Raw genomic sequence first — 12,144 nt, forward strand, 5'->3', positions numbered from 1 at the left:
TCCCATGAAAATTCAAAATTATATTCACAGCCCACTGAAGAAAATACCTTGCAATACCTGGAGATAATTTGTCCAGCGCTTAGCCCTAATGATAGCTCATGTTTACTAAGTGTTTACTGTACCACCAGGTATTGTGTTACATGCTGTGCATTTATTCTTCAGGACCCTATGAGGTAAGTGTAATTTTGTAGATAAAAGACTGTAACTTAGTGAGAGGGGCCAGGATTCAACTCATGTTTCTAACAAATAAGCTGTCTCTAGAGCAGCAGTTAACTAAATTTTGGCTCTCACAGACCTCTTCCCTTAAAGTCAATCCATTGACTCATTAAAATAAGTCTCACCTCAGATTATACTTAAAGGCATTCAACTGGAAACAGAAAATGTTAATATTAAGCATTACAATACTGTGATAACGTTTGTGTTACAATGAAAGTCTAATGAATCTTAAAACACATGGAGAAAGGTACTGAATTTTGTAGGCTTGGAATACTATCTGGAAAAAAACCAAAACAATAGCAGCACATTCTGGTTTCTAGAATTTATTGAAGCTAATATGTGTAGTATATTGTCAGAAACCATTCTATTAACCAAATTATTTCTTAATTTGCAAGGAAAAAACAGGCTTATTGTAAAGAACTCAGAAAACTGGCACAAAGTGTAAAGTCAGAAGTGATTCCTATTAATTAACCATGTGAGATATTTCCTTCAAGTCGAACAGTTCAGAATCTTCAGTTGTCAATAATAACTCTAAATAAATTAATGCAAAATTTCTAAGCAAATTCTAAATAAAATGCTCAGTTTCATTTGTATTTTACCTTATCTAATTCTAGGAAAACATTTAAACACATAGATGATATTGTTTCCTAATCATAATTTCCTCCCAAAAGATTTGCCATATAATTTCCTCCCAAAAGATTTGTAAATCATTTATCACATAATGTATGTTTTTAAATATTCCATTAGACTCTCCATTACCGCAGAGGATGCCTATCATCAAAAAAAATGCAGTCTTAACCACAAGAATCCAATCTTGATTTATAATACTTAAGAATCATTACAGTTGAGTTCAAAAGTCAGGGGTTCTGTGTTCTATTTCATGCTGTTCAAGAACAATCTGAGGCCGGGCGCGGTGGCGCAAGCCTGTAATCCCAGCACTTTGGGAGGCCGAGACGGGCGGATCACGAGGTCAGGAGATCGAGACCATCCTGGCTAACACGGTGAAACCCCCGTCTCTACTAAAAAAAATACAAAAAACTAGCCGGGCAAGGTGGCAGGCGCCTGTAATCCCAGCTACTCGGGAGGCTAAGGCAGGAGAATGGCGTAAACCCGGGATGCGGAGCTTGCAGTGAGCAGAGATCCGGCCACTGTACTCCAGCCTGAGCAACAGAGCGAGACTCTATCTCAAAAAAAAAAAAAAAGAACAATCCAGTTAAGATGAAGAGCCTGGGCTCTGAAGCCAAACTACTTGAGTTCAAACCCTAGCTCAGCCATTCGACTAGTTGTGTGATAATACTTTGTTCTAGTTACAAGAGTAACATCTAGTTTTAAGTTTCTCAAGTTTTAGGCAGGATCCATTCATTAACTTGCTCTGTGACTTACCTACACGGCTTAGGTTAGCCAAGAGATATACCTTAAAATCTGCTTGCTTTGTTCACATCTCAAGAGAGTTAATAAAAAAAATAATGCTAATGAAGTACTTCAAACTCTTAAGTGAAAGGACAGAATACCAAAGCAATAGGATTTCCATTTTTAATTATACACAAGTCTTAATGTTACCATATATATTTACTAATAACCAAATAACTAATGCAAATTTAATAATAACCAGGGCAATGCCTAACCACGTAATGAGTTGTGAGACACACATATGACTATCAGGAATGCAAGAGTAACTGATATCACCACAAGATGGAGTAAGAGGTCTCAAAAACACACACATACTCACTTTCCTGTCAAAAGTCTACAGATCTGACATTCTGTTCTGCCATCTCATGATGCTATAATTAGGCATTATTCTGTTGTATCAGCCTCCTATGCAAGAATAAAATAAAAATAATAAGCAGTTTCATAAAAGCCAAGAAATTAATTGAAGGAAAAGATTAAGCACACAAAGGAAAGTGGTGACACTACTTTCTAAAATGGCAAAAAGCATGACAGAATGCCAGATGGAGTTCCAAACTAACGTAAGTTTAAAAAATAAAATCTAGCCAGGCACAGTGGCTCACGCCTGTAATCCCAGCACTTTGGGAGGCCGAGGTGGGTGGATCACTTGGGGTCGGGAGTTTAAGACCACCCTGACTAACACGGAGAAACCCCATCTCTACTAAAAATACGAAATTAGCCAGGCATGGTGGCACATGCCTGTAATCCCAGCTACTCAGGAGGCTGAGGCAGGATAATCGCTTGAACCCGGGAGACAGAGGTTACGGTGAGCCAAGATTGTGCCATTGCACTCCAGCCTGGGCGACAAGAGCAAAACTCCGTCTCAAAAAAATAAAAACAAAAAATATATGTATTTTAAAACTAAAATAATACCACTTTAAAAACATAACTCTCTTCCTAATTCCTTTAGTGTAGAGAATGTCAAAGACAGCTTCAACTAGTCTCTTATAAGGAGGACAAGGAGTTTGAATAACATTTTTAGCATTGCCTTTTTTATGACATTGAAAATTGTGCAAAATCATAGAAAAGGAAGCCCTAAGGTCTGTACGGACTTTCATAAATTGTGGGTAGGACCATTTCGATTTATAGTCAATAATGATTGTCTTTTCATTAAATAGTAATGCTTTTATTTGCTTGAGCTTTACATTCAGAATTTCTTTAAGGGCTATAGTTTTTTAAAACTTTACCCAAAAAAGTACATGCCATGTCAAACATACATAAGTAAAATTAGAAAGCAAAGGGTTAATATTCTTGATAAGTAACAATGCTCCATAAATTTATCAGAAAGAGATAATCACTCCAAAAGGAAAACATAAGGGGTATTTTCAAGCAATCTACAAACAATATGGTTAATAAGCAATAAAAATTATCACTTATTAGTGACCTGATTAAAATGGTGACATAATAATGAGATTTAGTGGCCAGGCGCGGTGGCTCACACCTGTAATCCCAGCACTTTGGGAAGACAAGGTGAATCACCTGAGGTCAGGAGTTCGAGACCAGCCTAGCCAACATGGTGAAACCCTGTCTCTACTAAAAACACAAAATTAGCTGGGCATAGTGGTGCATTCCATGCAGCTACTCGGGAGGCTGAGGCAGGAGAATCACTTGGATCTGGAAGGCAGAGGTTGCAGTGAGCCAAGATCGCATCATTGCCCTCCAGCCCAGGCAACAAGAGCAAAGCTCCGTTTCAAAAAAAAAAAAAAAGAGAGAGAGAGAGAGATTTAAATGATTTTTTGCTTATCAGTCTAAAGAGAAAGATTTATCATAATTGGTGTTGATAAGGATGTAGGGAAGCAGATGTCGTTGATGAAAGTGTAAACTGTGCAGCCTTCCTAAAGGGTCTTAAATGGAGATATGTTTTTACTTAGAATTCCAACTTCTAGGAGTTCTTGACAGTAACTCTTTAATACACAAAGATTTATCTATAAGGATACTATTCATTATTGTTTGTTTTTCTTTTATTTTTTTATTTTTTTTTATTTTTGAGATGGAGTCTCACTCTGTTGCCCAGGCTGGAGTGCAATGGTGTGGACTCGGCTCACTGCAACCTCTGCCTCTTGGGTTCAAGTGATTCTCCTGTCTCAGCCTCCCAAGTAGCTGGTATTACAGACATGTGCCACCACGCCAGGCTAGTTTTTTGTATTTTTAGTAGAGATGGGGTTTCATCATGTTGGCCAGGCTGGTCTCGCACTCCTGACCTCAAGTGATCCACCCACCTCAGTCTCCCAAAGTGCTGGGATTACAGGCGTGAGCCACCATGCCCAGCCTATTAATTGTTGTTTGTAAAAGCCAAAACCTAGCCACAGTCAAAGTTCAACAGTCAGCAGTTAGCTAAGTAAACTCCGATATATTCACATGCTGGAATACTATGTAACTAGTAAAAGTCATGAAATAGAAATATTAATGACATCATTGGCCAGGCACAGTGGCTCATGCCTGTAATTCAAGCACTTTAGGAGGCCGAGGAAGGTGGATCACCTGAGACCAGGAGTTCAAGATCAGCCTGGTCAACATGGTGAAACCTCGTCTCTACAATTAAAAAAAAAAAGTAATGAGAAATATTAATGACATCGGAAAACGTTCAACTCCATTAAGTGAAAAAAGCAGGTTATAACATTATATATAGCCTGATACCAATTTTGGTTTTTCTTCTTCTTCTTCTTTTTTTTTTTTTTTTTTGAGACAGAGTCTTGCTCAGTCGCCCAGGCTGGAGTGCGGTGGCGCGATCTCGGCTCACTGCAAGCTCCGCCTCCCGGGTTCCCGCCATTCTCCTGCCTCAGCCTCCCAAGTAGCTCGGACTACAGGCGCCCGCCGCCACGCCTGGCTAATTTTTTGCATTTTTAGTAGAGACGGGGCTTCACCATGTTAGCCAGGATGGTCTCCATCTCCTGACCTCGTGATCCGCCCGCCTCGGCTTCCCAAAGTGCTGGGATTACAGGCGTGAGCCACCGCGCCCGGCCCGGTTTTTCTTCTTTTTATAACAAGTACTTTATTTTCTTCTTTGTGCTTTTCTAGATTTCCCAACGTACATGTATTACTTTTATAATAAAAACATGATAAAACTACTAATTAAAACAAACCACAAAACTCTTGATTATTATATTTTCATTTGTAATATACAATTTTCCAATCAAATTTACACTTGTATATTCAGTTGAGTAGAAATATCTGGTTAAATACAGGTTTCAGATGTATGTGTTCAACACAAAAAGGACACTGAGAAAAATTTATAGATCATTTCAAGAGACCATTTAAAGCTAATAAGCATGGTTTGGAAATTTCTCACTGAAAAGCTGGAACTACATACCCCATTTAAGAAAAGACTTGAAGATCTATTATTCTAACCCATTGCTTGTTTTGCAGTCTCTTTACAATATATCTAAATAAATTTATTTTCTGAATATTCAAATTTGACTATTTCTGCAATTTAAAGCATCAAAATGACCCTCCAAACAGTAAATATCATAAAATTGCCAATTATTACTTATGAGAAATAACTTACTGAAAACCTATTTACAAATTAACAGCCCATCCATCCAAAGATTATATGCATTTCAATATTATAATTTATAAGACCAAGACATCCAATCTGCTCAAAAAGAAAATACAAATTAATCTGGCGTATTGAAACCACTTGCTTTTGCCAGTACAACAAAATACCTGTAAATTATGTAGTGCTCAATAAAAGTGGATGTAAGTTTATAATTGAAACTTCATTCACAAAAATTAATGGTCTTTTACCAGCAAAACTGAATATTACAGCTTTTCAACTATATTCTAAATAAAAATAATTCAAAATTCAAAAAATTCAGAATAAGTGCTTTATTTTTTTAATCTCACAAAAACTGAAACTATCATTTCACAAAAACTGAAATCTCACAAAAACTGAAACTATCATACATCAGTTGTAATAGCAATAAAAATTAGAAATCAATTTGCTATAACTCTTGAAAACATTTATAAAGACAAAACAAAATTAAACAAAAAGGTAAAACTAAGTATTCATTTTAAATTAAAGATAATCTGACTCCTTATGACCTACCCACTTGCAGATGTATAAATAGCAGATGCATTCAAAACAGTGCAAGATTTAATTAATTCAGGACAATATTCCAACCAACCCCAATGTAGGTTTTAAATTACTTGTGCACGTTTATATAGAATCATAAAAATAAACCTCTAATATGTAATCAGCTTATGCCAATTCAGAAAACTCCACACCAATACAACAACTGTGGAAATCATGAGATATGACTGGGGGGAGAAAAGCAAAACCTAGCATCAAAAGTGCATATACTCACTGTAACTATAATCTTGCTATATATTCCTACTTTTGTTTAAAAAAAAGTTTTCTTTAAACTATATGTCTCAAAGAAATACTAAATGTATAATTTCATATTCTTTTTTGAATTTAAAAAATATATACGTAATCCTCCTTTGTTTTTGGTAAGTTCAAATATGAATTGACAGTGGGGTAATTGGATTGTGGATTCTTTAAGAAAGCTCTATAGAATAGAAGAATACAACATACTATATCTTCTTTAAGAAGTATGAGCTGAAATGTTAGGCATTCCTTGTATTGTTTTTTAAATATATTTAAGGAATGCTGTTTTTGTAAAACCATGACTTTGAAAAAGAAATCTGAGATCAAAATACATTACTAGAGGATCTCTATAAAAGGTCACCAAGACTATCCTTGTTTGTGAAATCAGGGAAAACATTTTTAGAATTTATCTTGTTAGAAAAAATGCTACCACTTTTCTTTCTTTTTCTTCTTTCTGATTATCACAATTAAACATCAGAAGATTTTCCCTAAATAAATACTGATGTAAACGTTGACTTCAAGGACAAAGAACTTTCATAAGAGTCTATTTCTCACGCATTTCACCATTTCTTGAGACCACAGGCCACAGGCAGCACTGTTTAATGTGAATTGTCACTGGACTCCGGTGAAGTATTCCTTCTGGGATCATTTATTGGGACCTGAAGCTGACTGGTAGATGTAGGTTTAGCAGCATTTGGTGGCTTTGTAGCGGAATTAGGTGGAAGTCTATGACGATTACTCTCCTCACCAGAAGTAGATGAATGTCTTTTTCTTCCAAATTCCTCACTAATAGGGGGCTGCAAATGATGAAAGACAATACCGTTGACAGTTTTACTGTTTTTCCTCCCTTCGGAACCTAAGGCTAGACTTTTCGCAAAAAAAAAGTAAGTTAAATGGACACTTCAACAGACTTTTTTTTTTTTGACGGAGTCTCGCTCTGTCACCCAGGCTGGAGTGCAGTGACGCGATCTCGGCTCACTGCAACCTCCGCCTCCCGGGTTCACGTCATTCATCCGCCTCACAGATTTTATTAGTATAACAAAAACTTAACAGCAACTTAAGGTACTAAACTTAAATTTTCTTCCTAACTAAATCAGCCGACTAGTATTTGCTCATTCTTTTACTCAACATATGTTTGTGGTTTTTGTTTTTGTTTTGTTTCGTTTTTTGAGACGGAGTCTCACTCTGTAGCCCGAGTGTTTTTGTGTTTGTTTGTTTTTGTGTCTTTTTTTTTTTTTTTTTTTTTTTTTGAGACGAAGTCTCACTCTGTAGCCCAAGGTGATGTGCAATGGCGTGATCCCGGCTCACTGCAACCTTCGCCTTTGGGGCTCAAGCGATTCTCCTGCCTCAGCCTCCCAGGTAGCTGGGACTAGAGGCGCCCGCCACCACACCCGGTTAATTTTTTTGTATTTTTAGTAGAGACGGGGTTTCACCATGTTGCCCTGGGTGATCTCAAACTCCTGAGCTCAGGTGATCCACCTGCCTCGGCCTCCCAAAGTGCTGGGATTACAGGCGTGAGCCACCATGCCCGGCCTCAACATGTGTTTATTAAGCTTCTCTCATGTTTTAGGCCTGAGCTATCTGATAGGGCACAAGTATAAGGCTGGGTTCTTTGCCTCCAAGAAAATGTTTCAGTGAGGCTATTTGCCTTCTTTATTCAATTTCGTAAGCTGTAAAAGATTTGTATCTCCAGTCTCTTTCTCAATCCTAAACTCCTATTCCAGGCTTGCTTAAGTGAAAATGTTTAATAGATAAATGAAAGCAGTAGAGGAATAAAAAAGATGCCAAGTTAAATTATCGTTAGCAAGTTTGAAGGTTTATCTAGAATTCCTATGATAAGGAGACTGGAGAGTATTATTGATGGTACCAAATTTAAACATCTTCAAACGTTTAAGTACCCAGTGAAAAGGCATCCTGCATTCAAATAAAGTCAGTTTTTTAGGCCTTTCCAGTTACCAAGATTTGGGAGCCCAGAACTGGACACCAATGAAATAGTATTTTTATGTGGAGATAAATTAAGATAGTAACCTCCTTATCCAATCTTCCATTGTACTTAAAGGAGGCGGCCTGAATTCTTGGCTTATGTTCAGATGGGACAAGAGTCTCAAATATAGAGCAAGGATGTCTTTGTGATAGAACTGGTTAGACCACTCTAGAAAAATAGCTCTTAATTCAAGAGACAGGCACTTTTATTAACCCTATCCCTGGGTCATCAAGTCTATTTACACAAAACTGCAAGACAAATTACAACACAAAGCAGAGATGATGAACCTAGCCTTCCTTTGACTTCTTTTCTATTTTTAAATTTAAAGTTTTTCTTCTTCCTCTTTTTTTTTTTTTTCTTTTTTTGGAGTGCAGTGGCACAATCTTGGCTCACTGCAACCTCTGCCTCCCAGGTTCAAGCAATTCTTGTGCCTCAGCCTCCGAGTAGCAGGGATTACACACGTGCACCATCACACCCAGTTAATTTTTGTATTTTTAGTACAGACAGGGTTTTGCCATGTTGACCAGGCTGGTCTTGAACTACTGGCATCAGGTGATCCACCCACCTCAGCCTCCCAAAGTGCTGGAATTACAGGTGTGAGTTACCATGCCCAGCCTTTCTCCTTAATTTTTTATTTATCTTCTTCGTCCTTTTCCTTTATCTTCTTACATTCTTGACATTTTTTAATGCTTTTCTTTTCCTTTTGAAATCAAATTGATAAAGCCTATATAAGTTCAACCTTCAACCAAAGGTGATGAGAAGAACCCATGAGAGTGGACATCGTCATAAGATGGCAGCAAAAGGACCTTGTCTAGCTGATTCAACTAAAAGACACCACTCTTGTGCTTGCACACATGCACACAACATTCTCTCCTTAATTTTATTATGCAGGTACCCTAAAGCTATATCAGTACATGTTACAGAAAGTATATGGATAAAAGATCATTAAAAAGTGAAAAGTTTTCACATTGCTAGTGACAAATTAGCATATCAGATAAAAATTAATAAATCTAGAAAATGTTTAATTATAGAAGCATATGAAAATTAAAATGAATTAACAATTGCACTGTGGTTATGCAAGATGTTAACATTTGGGAAATCTGAGTGAACAGAGTATATGGGAATTCTCTGAACTATTTTTGTATCTATTTCAAAGTTTAATTTTAAAACTAAAAAGTTAAAAAATAAAAATTACAAAATTAAAGCTTAGGCCGGGCGCGGTGGCTCAAGCCTGTAATCCCAGCACTTTGGGAGGCCGAGACAGGCGGATCACGAGGTCAGGAGATCGTAGACCATCCTGGCTAACACGGTGAAACCCCGTCTCTACTAAAAAAAAAAAATACAAAAAACTAGCCGGGCGAAGTGGCGGGCGCCTGTAGTCCCAGCTACTCTGGAGGCTGAGGCAGAAGAATGGCGTAAACCCGGGAGGCGGAGCTTGCAGTGAGCTGAGATCCGGCCACTGCACTCCAGCCTGGGCGACAGAGCTAGACTCCGTCTCAAAAAAAAATTAAAAAAATAAATAAATAAATAAATAAAGCTTAAAAAGTCACTGATAAGAGATTGAAATATATGGATAATAAAAAGAATAGAGGAAACGACTTAAAACTTACATCAACACGGAAGTCTTCTAACCTCTTAAAACTACGGAGGTATTCCTGAAGTTTTGGGTCAATAGACTGTGTCGTAGATTGAGAATACTTCAAATAAGCCCAAAACTTTTCTAGTCCATACAGCTGACCTTATAACGAAGAATAATATACATTATAAACTATATAACATTTTAAAAATGATTCACATTAAATATAATCCTATCAGCAATAAACAATTTATCTTCCAATATATGCTTACTGTAGATCTTGAGAATAAGACATGTAATGAATTAAGCAATAATGGCAGCTAATATTTATTGAGCATTTGCTATGTAACAAGTATTAAGTGCTTTATTTTGCATCAAACTAATTTGACCCATATACAACCCAAAAGATGGATATTCTCATATGGATATGGATATTTCTCATCTGTTACAGATGAGAAAACTGAGGATAGCAAGGATAGGCAATTTACCCACCGTCACAAAGATTCTAAATAGTGGAAAGGGAATTTGGACCTAGCAATCTGGCCCAGAGCCTGCACTCTTAATCACTGTGCTATTTCTGCCTTTCCAAGCTTACCTGCTGATGTTGCATATAATTTTCATGTAATGGAACATCAGTGAGTAGCCATGTTTGTCAAAGGGATAATGACAAAATACACCTCCATAAAAGAAAGACTTGAGAGTAGTTACTTTCCAGCACCTCCCAGGAAGGGCCTTCTTACTACCTGGTGCCCCATCCTTCATCCAGAAACATAATAATAGCATGAAGATCTTAAATGGTTTGCCCTGAAGAAAAAAAATATGAATTCCCTCCCTATTTACTGACAGACTCAGGGTTACAATTTCCAATTAGAGTATAAATTTTCTGATGTTATTGTTACCAGATTCGTAGTCTTTTTTGGTTTCTTCTTGGAAATCCTGAAAAATTTCTTGCCTGAATTTTTTTTCCAGTCCATAACTATAAAACCTGAACAGACATTCTAACCCATACCTATAAAGAGAAAATAAAAGGTTTATAATAAAATACAATCTCTCTATAGTAGTAATATCAATATAAGCAAACATGGCACAAGTAATCCTAAACGAAAAATAACATTTTAGCATTCAGATTTTTAAATTTTTTTGAGACCGAGTCTCGCTCTTACTGTCCAGGTTGGAGTACAATGGTGCGACCTCAGCTCACTGCAACCTCTGCCTCCCTGGTTCAAGCTATTCTCCTGCCTCAGCCTCCTGAGTAGCTGGGATTACAGGTGACCACCACCGTGCCTGGCTAATTTTTTGTATTTTTAGTAGAAAAGGGGTTTCACCATGTTGGCCAGGCTGATCTCAAACTCCTGACCTCAGGTGATCCATCTGCCTCAGCCTCCCAAAGTGCTGGGATTACAGGTGTGAGTCACTGCGCTCAGCCAGTATGCAGATTTTTAACTGAACTGGTAATTAGTAATCCATAGCTGGCTTTGCTATTTTTGTTGACTCAGCCATAGCACATTATGAAGGTATACAGAGAACCTGCTGCATGAGAGGCAGCCCTTGGACAGTTCAGTATGACCTCTTTAGATGCACTCAGTATCTCTCCCTGGTGTTTCTGAAGAACTGGCCAAAAGATTTAGTGATAAATTGGGGATGTGTCAGATTTTCCCCAAACCAAAATTTATAATGGTGTGTTTGTACACAGTATTAAATAAATACTCTTGAATGTAAGCTTTACTCTAGGAAGATAAAGACCATATAGCTGTGCCCTAGATCCTAGGTGTGGTTGTCCCATTCAACTATAATGGTATAAACATAATTAAATGGTTAAGAGAGCCTCCCTGCTTTCATTATAAAGTACAATTAATAGTAGATATATTGCTAATAGAGCTATAATCACTACATAAATGAGAAAACAAATGTCTTTGTTTCTGTCTATAACTATCTAGAGAATCTAGGAGTTCTGCTCAGTGGATCAGCAAACTATATAGGCTCAACCTTCAACCACAGGTGATGAGCAGAACCCATCGGAGTGAAACAATGCTGTAAGATGGCAACAAAAAGACCTTGTCTAGCTGCACTAAAAGATACCACAATTAAAACACTCCGAAGTTAGAATCCCAAGTCTTTCTGGGTACCTCAGCAGAAAGGTTGCAACCTCTCCATTCTGCTAACATAATGTTAACTGGCTGTCAGTTACAGGAAGCAGGGTGTGTGATTGTGTGTCTCTTTTGTAACCAGCTTATTTACAAGACGAAGAGTGATGTTCTGGCAAGCCAACAAGAGAAATGCAGGACTGCCAACTACACACTTAAACACTAACCTGAGCCCTCGGCTCCCATAGCCTTAAGTGATGCTACTGGTTGAACTTGCATGACTGAAGTCTAAGGAGATGAAAGACTAAAGGAGCCACAGTGGTTCACAATGACAAACTTGCTTTGATGTTCCTCTTATGGGATCATATTATATCGACATCAGTTGTTCTCAGTCTTAGCTACATATTATAATTATCTGGGGAGCTTTTAAAAAATACTGATGCCCGGGCTCTGCTCCAAACCAATGGAGTCACGATCTTTTTTTTAATTTTTAAAATTTTGTGGGTACCCA

General features: G+C 37.4%; 1 protein-coding gene across 1 annotated transcript in view; it reads right to left on the minus strand.

Annotated features, from left to right (window-relative positions):
- Positions 1–6,573: 6,573 nt before the first annotated feature.
- The window catches only part of LARP1B (La ribonucleoprotein 1B), a 161,701-nt gene continuing 156,130 nt past the window's right edge, over positions 6,574–12,144 (minus strand). The window contains exons 17-19 of the mRNA XM_026454125.2: positions 10,449–10,558; positions 9,584–9,711; positions 6,574–6,786 (exon numbers count right to left, since the gene is read on the minus strand). Coding sequence (XP_026309910.1) covers positions 6,589–6,786; positions 9,584–9,711; positions 10,449–10,558 — 436 coding nt within the window. The 3' untranslated portion in view covers positions 6,574–6,588. The remainder of the gene's footprint in view (positions 6,787–9,583; positions 9,712–10,448; positions 10,559–12,144) is intronic.

This window comes from Piliocolobus tephrosceles, chromosome 3 (genome assembly GCF_002776525.5).
Source record: "Piliocolobus tephrosceles isolate RC106 chromosome 3, ASM277652v3, whole genome shotgun sequence".
Classification (NCBI taxonomy): Eukaryota; Metazoa; Chordata; class Mammalia; order Primates; family Cercopithecidae; genus Piliocolobus; species Piliocolobus tephrosceles.